Source organism: Muscardinus avellanarius, assembly GCF_963383645.1.
Source record: "Muscardinus avellanarius genome assembly, chromosome: 2".
NCBI classification, from domain to species: domain Eukaryota; kingdom Metazoa; phylum Chordata; class Mammalia; order Rodentia; family Gliridae; genus Muscardinus; species Muscardinus avellanarius.
Window position 1 is genome coordinate 134,151,422 of NC_137787.1, and position 17,340 is coordinate 134,168,761.

The 17,340-nt window shown below is 36.1% G+C and overlaps 1 protein-coding gene across 1 annotated transcript in view; it reads right to left on the reverse strand.

Annotated features, from left to right (window-relative positions):
- SPART (spartin) overlaps window positions 1-16,747 on the reverse strand; it is a gene marked incomplete at both ends in the record, with an annotated part of 36,472 nt that extends 19,725 nt beyond the window's left edge. Inside the window, 2 exons of the mRNA XM_080689922.1 lie at window positions 788-985; window positions 15,941-16,747. Coding sequence (XP_080546048.1) covers window positions 788-985; window positions 15,941-16,747 — 1,005 coding nt within the window. The remainder of the gene's footprint in view (window positions 1-787; window positions 986-15,940) is intronic.
- Between the last annotated feature and the right edge of the window lie 593 nt (window positions 16,748-17,340).

The following is a 17,340-nucleotide window of genomic DNA, read 5'->3' on the forward strand; positions in this document are numbered from 1 at the left end:
TATTTTCACTCTTCCCATTCCATCATTTAACATTGTACCAGGTAAAATAATGGATTTCAAATATCACTAATTGAGGGAAAGAATACTACTATCACATAGTTAATGTCATTCAATCATAGGTAACTAAATATTTAGAAACAAAAATATTTTTGTAGTCGAATAATAGGATAGGTAAGACCACTGGGAAACCTCTTCATATTAATCTATGTTAAACTCCCTATGCCAGACAAGTGGGCAGAGGAAAAAGGCTAAATAATGAAAGTACATAGCATGATCATAATTTAACTACATTTTATTTCTGATTTGACCTTCATTCATGAGAACAAAGATAATTCTCTCAACCAAAATTTAATCCTAAAATGTCAGTTATACTCCTAGACTATCTAACAACCTATCTGCTAGAGCTAACACTACCTTCAAGATTTAGTTCCACCAGTTCAGTTTTTTCCAATTGAGTGGTAAAACAAATAGCCCAATAAGGTGGAAATATTTGTCATTATTCCATTTCACAATAAGGACACTAAAGTAAAAAAAAGGTCCAGCAAGAGCTGAGTTAAACAGATACTAAGCAGCAAAATTTGAATTCAATCCCAAGTAACTGGGCTCCAGAGCCTATGTTCTTATCCGCTATTCACAGCAAATTCTCAGGATGGAGTTATAAATACAAAAAGAAATATACATTCTCAGTCTCCTAGCTTTGATTACCTTAGAAGTTATTATAATTTCCTTAAAAGTGTAAGTGCTTATGTTAAAGTTGTTTTAGCTTAAAGATGATAACACAAGGTACCTGGAGCCGAAGGTCAGACATTTGTCTTAACAGATCCTCAAAGAGTTCTCTATCATCTTCAGGCAGCTCAGAGGACAAGACAACCCCCACAAAGCATCCTGCTGCTTGTAACATTGTATCAGGAAACATGTAGGCTCCCACAGTACATTTTAGAACAGGAGATCTGTCAGGAACCAGAGGGTACAACCAATCACAAACCTGAAAGAATTAGAAGAAAAAGAAAAACCAATGAATGGAACAGATTTTCATCTAGATTTTAATAAAAATTGCTATATTAGAGTGAACATTTCAAAATTTAAAATGTATTTTAAAGGTTTTATAGAAGCATCAACATCAATAAACCCTATTTATTTCTAGTTTGTTAGCCTGATTTTCCTCCAATAAGCACTGCTAAAAATTCTATTGCTCCATTAATAACAGTCATAAAACTAATGGCCTTAAATAGCCCATTATTCCAACTTTAAAAGAATAATGATTTACAGTTAGCATTAGGACGAATATAACATTTAGTTTCTTATATGTATTTGTTTCAGCTATGTTTAAAAGCTCGGAAAAGTGTTTTCATATCATATATATGTGCAATTATGTTCAATTTCAATGTATTGCAAGAGTTTCACATATGTTTAGAATTAGGATTACAGTTAGCATTAGGACGAATATAACATTTAGTTTAGTTTCTTATATGTGTTAGTTTCAGCTATGTTCAGAAGCTCAGAAAAGTGTTCTACATGTCATATATATGTGCAATTATGTTCAATTTCAGTGTATTGTAAGTTTCACATACATTTAAACTTAGGACTACAGTTAGTGTTAGGACGAATATAACATTTAGTTTAGCTTCTTATATGCATTAGTTTCAGCTATGTTTAGAAGCTTGGAAAAGTTTTTTACATATCATATATATGCGAAATCATGTTCAATTTCAGTGTATTGTAAGAGTTCCACATTGGTTTAGAATTGGGATTACAGTTAGCGTTAGAATGAATATAACATTTAGTTTAGTTTCTTATATGCATTAGTTTCAGCTATGTTCAGAAGCTTGGAAAAGTTTTTTACATATCATATATATGTGAAATCATGTTCAATTTCAGTGTATTGTAAGAGTTTCACATATGTTTAGACATAGGAGTACAGTTAGCGTTAGGACGAACATAACATTTAGTTTAGCTTCTTATATGCGTTAGATTCAGCTATGTTTAAAAGCACGGAAAAGGGTTTTTCATATCATATATATGTGAAATCATGTTCAATTTCAGTGTATTTTAAGAGTGTCACATTTGTTTAGAATTAGGATTACAGTTAGCATTAGGACGAATATAACATTTAGTTTAATTTCTTATATGCATTAGTTTCAGCTATGTTTAAAAGCTTGGAAAAGTGTTTTCTTATCATATATATGTGCAATTATGTTCAATTTCAGTGTATTGTAAGATTTTCCCATATGTTTAGAACTAGGATTACAGTTAGCGTTAGGGCGAATATAACATTTAGTTTAGTTTCTTATATGCGTTGTTTCAGCTATGTTTAAAAGCTTGGAAAAGTGTTTTACATGTCATATATATGTGCAATTATGTTCAATTTCAGTGTATTTTAAGAGTTTCACATACGTTTAGAATTAGGATTACAATTAGTGTTAGGACGAATATATCATTTAGTTTAATTTCTTATATGCATTAGTTTCAGCTATGTTTAAAAGCTCGGAAAAGTGTTTTATATATCATATATATGTGCAAATAAATAAATAAATAAATTTTCTGAAAAAAATCATGATCAATGTAGATTAAGATTTTTCAGTTATTCAAATTTGACATCCCTGTTATAATAAACACAAACCACTTTCCAGTACTACACATATATTTGCTGACTTAGTACAATAACCCTATGAAACCAGTATTTAAAAAATTAATTTTAACAAATATATAAAACACAAAAATTATATGAATCAATGGGGTACCATGTAATGTTTCAATACATATATACACTGGATAATGTTTAAATCAGGTTAAAAATATATATTTCCTCAAACATTTCTATATGGTAAAAACTTTCAACACCCATTCTTCTAGCTCTTTGAAATTTACTGCACATTACTGTTATCTATGGTCATCCTATTATGGCAATACATAGTTTCTTGCTCTTGCCTAAAACTCAGTACCCATTGATTGCTCTTTCCCAAGCCTTTCCCAGTCCTGCTCCACATCCCCAGACCTCTGGTAACCACCATTCTATTCTCAATTTCTACAAGATCAACAATGAGTAAGATCGTGCAGTTTCTGTCTTTCTGTGCTCGGTTTATTTTTTATTTAACATAATACTCTCCAGATCCATCCATGCTGCTACAAATGACAGGATTTCATCCTTTTGTTTATGGTAAATAGTATCCCATTGACCATATGTACCACATTTTCTTTATCCATTCATTAACTGATGGATATTTAGGTTGTTTCCATTTCAAAGTTGGTTAGTACTACTGTCATTTTATGTACAAGAAAACTGAGGAACAAATAGGTCAATTCAGTTGCTGTTAGTAATTAAAAAGTAAAGTTAGGATTTGAAAACATATACTTTGAACCAGAAAAGCCAAGCAATTATTTTAATTAAAAACCCAAGCTGGGCATGGTGGTGCAGGCTTGTAATCCCAGCAGGAGGATCGAGGTTCACGGACAGCCTCAGCTACTTAATGAGGCTCATTGCAACTAGTGAGACCCTATTTCAAAATAAAGAATAAAAAGTAGGGCTGGGGGGTATAGCTTGGAGGTAAAATGCCCCTGGGTTACACCCCCAGTACCACAAAAGAAAAAAAAAGAAAAAGAAAAAAAAATCCCTGCACTTACAATGTAGAACACTTTTTTTTTTTTTTTAACTAAACCCAAGTGAATTTGCCATGACAGAGCCAGAAGAGATTAAGTTACATTTATGGACTCACTATATATTGTGAAATCAAAGCAAAGAGACACAGTGATCCTACAACATATTCCAAAACTTAAGGTCACACATCCTGGCTATCTAAAGTCAAGAGATTAAGTTTAAATCAGAATTCCCAAATATTACATACTCTTAGTAACCAAAATATAACTTTTAATTCCCAAATATTACATACTCTTAGTAACCAAAATATAACTGTGCTTAATACCCAGAACACTCTTTCATATAAATGATGGAAAACTTTGATATACTACCATCATTTCTGACCGACAAAATATAAACAGGAACTTAAATACTCAAATCTGACCATTTTCTAAACAGTGCCAAATAAGCATTTTCAAATTCTTTTTATGAATTTTCTTTTCTTTTTGTTTTTATTGGTGCACTGTAGTCACACATCTTAATGGGATAAAAGACTTGTGGAGACCTACATGCATACTTCACCCAATTAGCCCTTACCCAATCCCCACCCCATTCCCTCCCCATCCCTCCTACCCATGCTTGGCTTAATGATTGACTTTAAGATGTGTAAGTATAGATTCTGATTTTACCTGAAAAATTCTAGTGGTAATGCAATCCGCTGTTCCTTATGTCACTAAAAGCAGTTGTTTTGTTCAATTGATTTTGCTACTATATTTGGTTACAAATACTTCTGATAACAAATGCATTTTTATTACATATTAACAAATTTGTTAGCGTGGGCTAACAAAATATCAAGAAACACAGCCTCAAATATCTGTTTCTAATAATGGAAAGAAATATTTAGGACTGGATACTGGCTCTGATATAACTATAATTACAGCTCAACATTGGCCTAAAGCCTAGCCTATTAAAAAAATACCATACTCTATATTTTATCTAATCAAAAAATTGCTAAAATATATCAAAGTTCACTTATTCTTCCTTGTATTGGGCCCAAACAACAATTCACTAGTCTGATGCCTTATGGGTTGCTGGTACCTGTTACCTTATGGGGCAGAGACCTTTTGCAACAATGAAAAGCCAAAATTGTTATACCTTCCCATTTTGGGTAGGGACCACTGTTCTAATTTCTCCTGTAAAAATCCAATAAAAATCTGATAAACCTGTGTAGGTGGAGCAGTGGTCCTTAACCAAAGAAAAATTAAATGCTGCCATAAAACTAGTACCCAAGCAATAATCTAAAGGACACTTAGTGCTATCTCAATCTCCCTAAAATTCCCCTATTTTTGTCATGAAAAAGAAATATGAAAAATAAAGACTACTTATAGATCTCAGAGAAATTAATGAGTCTATGATTTCTATGGGGGCATTGCAGCCTGGCTTGCCTAACCCTGCCATGGTACCTGCTAATTGGACTTTATTATTGATATAAAAGACTGCTTTTAAACTATTCCTCTTCATGATGAAGATAGAGATTTGCCTTTTCTTTGCCTTACTTAAATAATGAGGATCCTATGATCTATATCAGTGAATGTGCTACCTCAAAAAATGGTAAATTCTCCTGCCATGTGTCAGTATTTTGTAACACATGCCTTATTGCTTCTACACCAATCCTATCCTAAAGATAAAATTATTCATTTTATGGATAATATTCTGATTGCCTATCCTTATCCTAATCATATAGATAAGATAGAAAATATTTTACCTCAATATTTACTTAAGTATGGCCTTGTGATCACTGAGGATAAAATTCAAAGGGCACCGCTCTGCACTTACCTTGGATACATTGTAAAATGCTTGCTTCTATTCATAAAAATAAATTATGCCAGGTGGTGATGTACACTTGTAATCCCAGCATTTGGGAGGCTGAGACAGGAGGATCTTGGTTTGCAGACAGCCTCAGCTTAGGCCCTTTTCAACTCAGTAAAACCATTTCAAAAATTAAAGAATAAGCCGAGTGTGGTGGTGCACGCTTGTAATCCCTGCGCTTGGGAGGCGGAGACAGGAGGACTGCGCAGGTTCGAAGCCAGCCGCACTGGCTTAAGAGACCCTGTTTCCAAAAATAAAAATAGGTCTGGGAGTGTAGCCCAGAGGTAGAAGGGCTTCCAGGAACCCCAGTACCACCAAAAAATAAAAAATAAAAATAAATAAATAAATAAATATTTAAAGAATATTGAGCTGGGGTGTGTAGCTTGGAGGTAGAATGCCCCCGGGTTCCATCCCCAGTACTGAAAAAATAAAAATAAAAATACTTAATGACTTTCAAAAATTATTAGAAAATCGATCGGGTATGATCTACTCTTGGGATTGCCACCTATGAGTTAGATAATTTATTTGATAACCTTAAAGGAGACAGCGATCTTAGTAGCCCTCACACATTAACTTCTCAAGCTTGAGATAAAATTTCCTTAGTGTAGCATAGCATTTATAAACAATTTGCATTTCACATTAATCCTCTACTAACTATAAAACTGGTCTTTTTGCCTACACCTACATGGCCTACTGACGTTTTAGCTCAAGGGGATAAACCTTTAAAATGAATATTTACTAAACATAGATTTACTAAATCCTTAATAACTTATATTGATCTTACTGCATTATTGATTGGTCAAGGGCGGCTTCAGTATGGCAATTAGCTGGTTTTGTTCCTCATGTTATCCATCTACAAATTAGTAAAGATCAATTTCCTTAAATACCGCAACTGTGTGTGTATGTGTGTGTGTGTGTGTGTATTTGTTTTTCTTTTTGTGGTGGTGGAAGCCCTTCTACCTCTGGGCTACACTCCCAGACCTAGTTTATACTTTTTTTATTTGGAAACAGGGTCTCTTAAGCCAGCACAGCTGGCTTCGAACCTGCACTATCCCCGTCTCCACCTCCGAAGTACGGGGATTACAAGTGTGGGCCACCACGCCTGGCATCTGTGTATTTTTTTATGGCTGAGGAAAATTCCATTGTGTACATATCCCACAGTTTTGTAATCCATTCATCTGTTGATGAACTTCATGGGTGGTTCCATAGTTTGGCTATGGTGAATTGTACAGCTATAAACATAGATACACATGCATTAGTTTGGTAGTTTGGTTTCCTTTCTTTAGGGTTGATATCCAGAAGTGGTATTCCTGGATCGAATGGTAGATTTGTTCCCATTCTTCTGAGGATTCTCCATACTGTTTTCCAAAGACGTTGCAATAATTTGCAATCCCACCAACAATGTTTTAGACTTCTCACTTCTCCGCACGCTCGATAGCATTTATTGTTGTTTGTGTTCTGAATGATTGCCATTCTAGTTGGAGTTAGGTGAAATCACAAGGTAGTTCTGATTTGCAGCTAACTGCCAAAAATGTTGAGCATTTTTTCATGCATTTATTGGCCATTTGTATTTCTTCTTTCGTGAAGTGTCTATTTAGTTCACTTGCCCATTTTTTGATTGATTTTTTTTTTTTTTTTAGTGTTGAGTTTCTTGAGTTCTCTATATTCTAGATATTAGCCCTCTATCGGAGGGGTAGGTGGCAAAAAATTTCTCCCATTCTGTTGGCTCTTGACTGAGGTTCTTGACAGTTTCCTTTACTGAACAGAAGCTCTTCAGTTTCATGCAATCCCAAGTATTGATTCGCCTTGTAGTTTGTTGTGCCTTTGCTGTCTGGTTGAGAAAGTGTTTATCTGTGCCTATTTGTTACAGTGTTGGACGTATGCCCTCTTCAAGGAGCCTCAAGGTTTCTGGTCTAATTTCCAAGTCTTTGATCCATCTTGAATTGACTATTGCTCAGGGTGAGAAAGTGGGATTAAGTTACAATTTTCTGCATATGGTTAACCAGTTTTGCCAACGCCATTTGTTGAACAGGTTATCTTTTTTCCAGTGTATGTTTTTGGTCCCTTTGTAAAAAATCAATTGGCTGAAAGTGTGTGGACTTGTTTCTGGGTCCTCTAATTTTGCTCCATTGGTCTATGTATTGGTTTTTGTGCCAGTACCATGCAGTACAAAATGGTACAAATAGCCATTTTTAGTACAATGGCTTTGTAGTATAGTTTAAAGTCAGATATTCTGATTCCTCCTGCATGGTTTTTGTTGCTGAGCACTATTTTGGCTATTCTGGGCTTTTTGTTATTACAAATGAATTTAAGGACTGATTTTTCTATGTCTGTGAGGAATGATCTTGGTAGTTTAATAGGCATTGCATTGAATCTGTAGATCACTTTTGGAAGGATGGCCATTTTAATGATATTTATTCTGACTATCCATGAACATGGAAGATCTTTCCATCTTCTAAGATCTTCTTCGATTTCTTTTTTCAAAGTTTTATAATTTTCTTTGTAGGGATCTTTTACCTCCTTGGTTAAGTTTATGCCTAAGTATTTTTTTGTGGGAGATCCTGAGTGGAAGTGTTTTCTGAATTTCTTTTTCAGGGAATTTATGATTGGTGTACAGAAAAGCTTCTGGTTTTTTAAGATTGATATTGTATCCCGCAGTTTGCTGAATTTGTTCAGTTCTATAAGCCTTTTGGTTGAGTTCACTGGGTTTTCTAAATATAGTATCATGTCATCTGCAAATAGTGAAAGTTTGAGTTCTTCTTTCCCTATTTGTACTCCTTTGATTTCCTTGCCTTGCCTTATTGCTCTGGCTAGAGTTTCTACTACTAAATTGAAGAGAAGTGGTGATAATGGACATCCTTGCTTTGTTCCTCTTTTTAGGGGGAATTCTTGAAGTTTTTCCCCATTTAATATGATGTTGGCTGTGGGCCTATTGTAGATTGCCTTTATGATGTTGAGATATGGTCCTTCTATTCTGATTCTCTGCAGTGCTTTTATCATAAATGATGCTGGATTTTATCAAATGCTTTTCCAGCTTCTATTGAAATGATCATGAGATTTTTGTCTTTGATTCTGTTTATATGATGAATTACATGGATTGATTTTCATATGTTGAACCAGCCTTGCATCCCTGGGATGAACCCTACCTGGTCATGATGTATGATTTTCTTTATGTGTTTTTGGATGCATGTTGTATTATGCTTAGCAGTTTTGCATCCAAATTCATCAAAGATAAAGGCCTGCAGATCTCCTTCCTTGAACTGCCTTTATTTGGTTTTGGTATTAATGTGATGTTGGCTTCATAGAATGAGTTTGGGAGAGTTCCATTTTTTTCTATTTCATGAAATACATTGAAGAGTATTAGTATTAGTTTTTCTATAAAGGTTTTATAGAATTCTCTTGGAAAACCATCTGGTCCTGGGCTTTTCTTTGATGGTAGGCTCTTTATTGCTGTTTCAATCTCTTTGATTTTTATTGGTTGATTTAAATGTTCTCTATCTTCTTGACTTAGTTTAGGAAGGTTGTATTTATCTTGAAAGTTGTCAATTTCCTCCAGATTTTCCATTCTGTTGGAGTATACTTTTTCAAAGTAGTTTCTGATAATCCTCTGGATTTCAGTAGTAATGTCTCCTTTTTTATCTTTTATCTTCATAATTTGGATTGATTCTCTACTTTTGTTAGTTTGGATGGCTAGTGGTTAACCTATCTTGTTAATTTTTTCAAGAAACCAGGTTTTGGTTTGGTTGATTTTGTTTTTTTTTTTTTTTAATTCTCTACTTCATTAATTTCTGCTCTGATTTTAATAATTTCCTGTCTTCTACTGGCTTTGTGGTTAGATTGTTCCTGTTTTTCAAGGTCTTTGAGGTATGTCATTAGGTTATTTATTTGATGATTTTGTTTTTATGTGAGCACTCAGTGCTATAAACTTTCCTCTTAATACTGCCTTCAAAGTGTCCCAGAGGTTTTGATATTTTGTATCTTTTCATTTGTTTCTAGAAATTTCTAGATTTCACCTCTTATGTCTTCTATGATCCATTTTTCATCAGAAGTGTGGTGTTCAGCCTCCACATGTTCATGTGGTTTCTTTGGGTCTTTTTATAGTTGATTTCTAGTTTCATTCCATTATGGTATGAAAAGACACAAGTATGTCACATGTTTTGAATTTGCTAGTGCTCACTTCGTGGCCCAGGATGTGATCGATTTTGGAGAAGTTTCTGTGAGCACCTGAGAAAAATGTGTACTCCGCTGTAGCTGGGTGAAATGTTCTATATGTGTCCAACAGACCCATTTGATTAATGGTGTTCTTTAGTTCTGAGGCATCTTTATTGACCTTTTGTCTAGATCGGTCTAGTGGTGTGAGAGGGGTTTTGAAGTTTCCCAGTATTATTGTATTGGTATTTATGTGTGGTTTAATGTCACAGAGAGTTTGTTTTATGATAGTAGCTGCACCTATGTTTGGAGAATAAATGTTGATTATTGTTATTTCCTCTTGTTGGATTGTTCCTTTTTCAGTAAAAAATGATCTTGTCTCTTTTAATAAGCATGGGTTTGAAGTCTAACTTGTCTGATATCATAGTTGCTACTCCTGCTTGTCTTTGAGTTCTATTGGCATGTATTACCTTGCTCCAGACCTTTACCTTAAGTTTGTTTCTATCTTTACTTGTGTGTTTCCTGCAAGCAGCAGATAGATGGGTTCTGTTTTGTAATCCATTTTCCCAATTTATGTCTTCTCATTGGGGAGTTGAGGCCATTTACATTCAGTGTGATTATTGAGAGGTAATTTTAATTCCTTAACATGTTCATATTTTATTTGTTTGAAATACTGTTTGTTCTTTTTTGCTTAGTTATCTGCTGAATGGAAGCTCTTGTTTCCCTGGTTCTGGCATGTATTACTTACTTCCTCTTTGTAGTTAATCTCTGAGTATTTTCTCTAGTGCTGGTTTTGAAGACATAAATTCCTTCAGCATCTGTTTGTCATGGAAGCTTCTTATTTCCCCATCTAGTTTGAAAGATAGTTTTGCTGGGTAGAAAATTTTTGGCTAAAAATTGTTTTCTTTCAGAGTTTGGAATGTGTTACTCCATGCCCTTCTGGCTTTCAGGACTTGGTTCGGGTGGTCTGGAGTAATTCTAACTGGTTTGCTTCTGAATGTCACTTGGCCTTTTGTTTTTGTTGCCTTTATGATTCTTTTCTTGGTTTCTACATTGTTCATTTTAACTATTATGTGACATGGGGAACCTTTTCTTGGATCTTGTCTAAAGGGAGTTCTGTATGTTTCCTGAACCTGTGTATCAACCTCTTGCTCTATGTTTGGAAAATTTTCTGCTATTACTTCTTTGAAGAGATTGTTGATCCCTTTGGTTTCACCTTATTTTCCCTTCTCTATTCCAATAATTCTTAGGTTAGCTCTCTTAAGATAGGCCCATATTTCTTCAATGTCCAATTCCTGTTGACAAATTGTTTTTTTCTGTTATAAACTATGCATTTGTTTTTGGAGTGATAATCTTCTAGGAGCTAGATTCTATTCTTCATGTGGTTTAATTGACTCTTTATAGTTTGAATTGATGCCTTTACTTCAATGATTGTATCCTTTATTTCTTTCAGACTCTCTCTAAATTCTTTTCTAAATCCTGAATTACATTCCTGATTTGATCTTCGGGAAATCTCTCCATTTCTGTGTTATCAGGTTCTGTTATTGTGGGGTTGTAACAGCTCCTTGCTCTGTTGTTATTCCTCTTTCCCATTATTTCAGAAGTTTGTACCTGTTGCTTTTGGTAGATTTCTTTCAGTCTCTAGGTGTCAGCTCGTACATTCAAGGGCAAGTTGTGTTCAACAGTGAAGGTTGAGTAAGGAGGGAAGTGAAGGAGTAAATGGAAGAATAGGGTAAGGTCTCAGACAGGATCGAATAGAATATGAGTTTGTTAAGGTAGTATATACTAGAGATTAGAGATAGTACCAATGTAGTAGAATTCTAGCAACCAATGTATAGTTTCTGGTATAGTGATATGAACTGTATTCAATACAGGTCTAGGGAGCAATAAAAATAAAAGAAGAGGGATAGACAGGAGAGAGGAGATTTGTACAAGTGAAGAGGGATTGTAGTGGTGCTGGGCTGGAGCTTCTGCTGGAGCTTTCGTGGACGTGGTGAATTCACTGCTGCTGATGAAAATATGGTGTCACTGCCACACCCTCAGCCATGAGGCTGGCGTATCTCCCCTCTGGTTTCAAGCTCTGCTCTGAATCCCTGGAGACCTCGATGGGCTTGGCTACTGAAGATGTTAGCGCATGTTCCCACTGAAAGAACTCCTAGCTTACATCTGACTGGACTGCAACTGGTTGCTTCAGCTCCTTTGCTTTTCCTCCCTGGAGTCTGGTTCTGTGAGGCAAGATGGTGTCGGCACAATGGCCACCGCCACAGCAGACCAATTTCTTTTCTGCTTCTCTGGTTTTTCTAGTCTTCTTTTTCCTGTTTCTTGTATTTATTGCTTTTATTTCTCTATTGATAGTATTTTCTAACTCGGTAAGGCATTATTTTTGACTCTATGGAGATCGAGTGTCAGCAGTACTCATAGAAGCTGCTTTACTCGGTTGCCATCTTCTGGGAAGTCCAATTTGTTATTATTATACCTAATAAAACCTGCCAAGTGGATATTACCCATTACTCTGCTTTTGGTAGACTTAGTTATATACATATTTATATTGATACCTTCTCATATTTTATATGGGCTTCTGCTCATACTGGTAAAGTACTAAAGTAGTTTGTCAGCACTTAATAGAATGCTTTGCCATAATGGTGATGCCTGCTAGTATAAAAACTGATAATGGTCTTGCATATACTTCCATAGCCTTTAGTCGCTTTTGTGCTAATGAAAATATAAAACATCTCACAGGGTTGCCATAAATCCTCAAGGTCAGGGTATTTATGAACATGCCCATGGTAACTTAAAAATGCAATTAAAAATAAATAAATGATTAAAAAAGGGGGGAATGAGATATCTGGCAAAAGTCTCCCAAGCATGTAGTGCATGGTCAGACTTCTGGGCTTCTGACCTTTCTGACTTCCCTTCTAAGCCTGCAAGAATGATCCAACAAGGTTGTTCCTCTTAATACGTATTCCCTGCGTAACTTGCATTTAGTTCTTTTTACTCTTAATTTTTTAAATTTGCCACAAGGTGATATTCTTACTGCTGCTAAAAAACACTTTGAAGAAGCTCCTGTTCAACTGCTCAATAACCCAGTTTGGATCCAGGATACACTAAACAATTTTAATAACTTAAGGAGGAAAGTATGCTTGTGTTCTTGCAGATGGCCGACATAAAAGAGATTCCAGTGCAGGCGATGGCTGCTCTCAACTTTCAGGATGTCCAGGCAGTGGCTCAGGCCTGGCAGGGGCAAATAATAACCCTTACTAAGCAAGGGCTTCAGGTCTTCACAAATACAGGTCGAGAGCGTACTCCAAAAAATCTGTTTCTTGCTATGATTGTCATCCACAGTCTTATGCCAACTCAAGCAGGTGCTTATCAATATTGGGTCTATATTCCTCATACTTCTTTGTTGCAGGTGGTTGGCTGGAATGAACATTCTGTTTCCATTCTGGTAAATGATACCCTCCTCTCACCTCCTTGGGAAACAGGACCATCACCTTTCCCCGAGGAGGGGGGAATCTTTTACAATTTCACTCTGGGGTATGATGAGCCTCCTCTTTGTGCGGGCTCTGGATTGTGTTTGCCTAAAGGGGATCAGGATTGGGTGTATATTCTACCTCCACAGAACCATCAGAGAACTTGAATGGGAATGTTAAAGACTATATCCATATGGTTTGATGTGAGTCATCCCCTCTGTAGGCAAAGGATTGAAGCCACCCTGCCCAGTGTTTACCCATAGACTAACCTCTCTTTATTCTCAGACTTGACATTTGGTACAAATGTCAATCTAGTACTGAAAAATATTTGTGCATAATCATACATTTATGGGGTGGGGGCCTCGGGGGAGTTTCCTTAGCAAGTGTACAGAGCTAGATAGCAGTTGTACCCACTTCACATCTTCTGTTGCTATAAAGTGGAGAAAATGTGCAGATAAAAAGAAAACTACTTTCTCTTTTGGCTACCTGGATGGAATGATTACAGGTGAGCCCCACCTAGACCAAATATTGAGCTTGAAGATCACACCTTTGGACCCCCTCAATGGGACTTATGGAAATTGGCTGCTGCCTCAACTCTCAATGAACTTTGGACTGAGAATTTTTCTGGCACAGAAAACTCAACATCTCCTTTCTCTTTTGCCCAAGGCATCTATAGACCGGTTGCTGCTTGTATTAAAATGCCTTTTGTATTAGCTGTGGGCAAGTTGCTATTTCATTATAATGAAAACTTGGTTTCTTGTGGCTATTGTATTGTGCTTGTATATCATCAAATGTTATTCCTCATTATGCTAATGTAACTGTACTAAGAGCATGTAGCAGTATATGGCTTCCCGTGTCTCTTGGGAGGCCTTGGCAAGCATCACCTATGGATGGACTTGTAGTTCATCTTATTAAAAAATTAGGCCAGAGTGCCAAAAGGTTTGTTAAATTGGTATACTAATTATTCTAGGATTGGTTGCAATTGTAAGCACTGCCTCTGTTGTTGGGGTAGCCTTTCATTCCTCTGTATAGACCAAAGAGTTTATAAAAAAATGACATAGCCGGGCATGGTGGCGCACGCTTGTAATCCCCACGCTTGGGAGGCTAAGACAGGAGGATCACACAGGTTTGAAGCCAGCCTCAGTTACTTAGTGAGGCTCTTGGCAACTTAGTGAGATTCTGTTTCCAAATAAAATATAAAATAGGTCTGGGAGTATAGCTCAGAGGTAGAAAGCCTCTGGGTTCCACTCCCAGTACACCAAAAAAAAAAAAAAAAAAAAAAAAAAAGACATAAAGATTCTCATTATCTTTGTGCAAAACAAAATTTAATTGATAAAGGGCCTAAAGATAAGGTTAAAGAGCTAGGTCAAGTTGTTACCTGGCTAGGTAAGCAAATATTAGTCACTCAAAGAAAAATATTACTTAGATGTGATTGGAATAGCACTCAAATTGGTATTACTCTTCAAAGGTTCTATGCTTCTAAACATAAATGGAATATATTAAAAATGCATTTATGGGATATTCATCATAATTTGACTGTTTCTACTGATAAGCTGCACCAGCAAATTAATAAAGCTTTCTCCTCTGAATTGCCCAATTCCACCTCTATAGAAGAGCTGACATACTGGCTGGCAACAAATTAAGTGGATTAGATTCGCGTGGTTGGTGGCAGAGTCTAATACATAGCTTAAACAGCAGAGCTACGGCATTGATTTTAAGTCTATGTATTTTTCATGTTTCTTCTGATCAAGAAATATTTTTTGGCAGAAAGGGGACACCAAGCCCTAGTGGCTTTTACCTCTGTGATCTATAATAAAAAAGGGGGAACTGTTGGGGGACAGAGTGCTGACAGGCAAGTTGCAATAGCCTAAGGTTACTCGCTAAGCCTTTTGGTGTGTGAAGAGCAGCAAGCTGCTCTCAGGAGTTCATGAAAGAGTAAGTAAAACCATTTTTAGGTTTTACTCATTTTAGAATAACCTTTACTTTTTTCTCAAAACTATAGCCCTATTTACTTTAATATTTGTTTTATATTATTTCATTTAACTTCATCATAAAGTTACAATTGTGACATTAAAAAAATACATTTTTATAATGCATATAACTAGTCCAGATTTAAAAAAAATATTTTGGTACTGGGGATAGAACACAAGGGCATTCTACCTCCAAGCTACACTCCCAGTGTGGTGACTCCTCAAAGGGGTCGAGACCGAGGAAGAGAATGAGGAAAAAGAAGAAAGTAAAGAAGGACATGGGGGAATCACTGTTTCTCAACCTTGGCCTGACTGAAATTTTGGGCTGAATACATTGTTTTTCTGATGATGGCTATATCCTGTGTGGATATTTGTATAGCCAAAATCTCTAGCTTCTATTTTCTATACCAATAGCAGCTATGCCCTACCTGTGACAACCAAAAATGTCTGCAATATTGTCAAAAGTTCCCTGGAAGAGTAAAATTGCTCCTGTTGAAAACCATGCTTCTAGCCCAGTGAAGAACTTCAGCTGTGTCTTGATACCATTTGTGGATATTTAGCAGTATATAGCCACAGGAGTTTACATACATCCCTTTTGAAAATAAAGTTACTCGATTTCTTCTTCAGAAAAAGAATTAAAATCTCTGATCTTGTATCTAATTAACCCTCTGGTCTCCCTGGGGTCCTATTGTCACAAATTTAATACCAAATCAAGAGTTTAGATCTAAACAAAACAAAACAAATCAAAGGGAAATATATACAGAACTTACAAATGTCATGGAGTATTATTTAAAAGGAAACAGAATTTATAATGATCCTTTTGTACTTATTATCCTAGACATATTATAAATTTTAATGAATAAAAATATTCAAATATTTCAAAATATGCTTATATTCCTCTGACTTACCTGAAGAAACCCAGGAGGACGGTTTAGAACCGTATCAAGAGAATTATCCAAGAATCTCACAATTCGAAGGTACCCAGGATATGAAGGTGCACTAACCTCCCCTGCAGGATTTACAAAAAAAATCTGTACTCCATTTGGTATCAAAATCAACTCATCTGCATCTAGCCCTAGGGTTTCAAGAGGAGGCGGCTGTGAATGATTCCTGTAGAAATCTTCTCCCACTGACGAGACCTCTCCAGAGTCTGTCCCATAGGATACAGTGTAGTGGCCCTCGGCAGCCTGAGGAGTATATGCTGGAGGAGCTTCTGATGGGCGGCTTGAAGAGGGTGAGGACTGAGAAGATGTAGCAACCAACCCTGCACTTGCAGCTAAAGAGTTTCCATCTACTTCAGCACACTGAGGAGGTGAATTGACAGACTGAGGTTCTGGTGACTTTTCCTGCATGTCTTTTGGTGGAAATTCTGGATATAACTTTGGTACTTCCTGAAGATCATTCCGTAGAGACGTGGCAAGACCTTTCTCAAGAATTTCTAACCTGGTGCGTACATTCTGTAGTGTTTCTTTCATTTTCTGTTGCATCTGTCTAGCAGATTCCCACTCAGGGCCTGTGTGTTCAGGCTCTGTTGCTACAATGCTGATTCCCCTGAGTAAGTGTCCTATTCCTTGTTTATAGTTGTTCTTTGCTTCTTCCTTCTGACCTAATTCATCTGTATTCAATCCTTTATTTACAAATAAAAAGGCCTTCTTGTATGCTTCCCTGATGATCGTAATTTCAGCAGGTTCTCCATTTTGTGGCTCTTGTTCCATTTCTGCAAATAGAGAATATAATTATTTTGCTTGGTTATTACTTCTTTATTATCCATCTCTCCAGTAACTTTGTCACTATGTTGTTCACTTGTATTGTCTAAGCCTATACTTAGTTCTGATACACAGAGAAAGCATTTAGTATGTACCTGATGAATGAATAAATGCTCTCAGTTCTAAATATCTTGGTAATTAAAAAACAAAAGAGAATAAATCAGAATATACGTATTAAATATTTTTGTTTTCATTGCCTATAATAAAGTTACCTAGCATATATCAATCTTTAGGGTTGGAACAAAAGAGTCTCATTCTAAAATTCATTATACAGCTGGGTGTGGTGGTGCACGCTTATAATCCCAGTACTTGGGAGACTGAGACAAAAGGTCACAGATTCATGGCCACCTTCAGCTAGTGAGGCCCTCCGCAACTTAGTGAGACCCTGTTTCAAATTAAGAATAAAAAATAGGGCCGGGCATGGTGGCGCACGCTTGTAATCCCTGGGCTTGGGAGGCAGAGACAGGAGGATCATGCAGGTTCGAAGCCAGCCGCGAGCGCTGGCTTAGGAGACCCTGTTTCCAAATAAAAATGTAAAAATA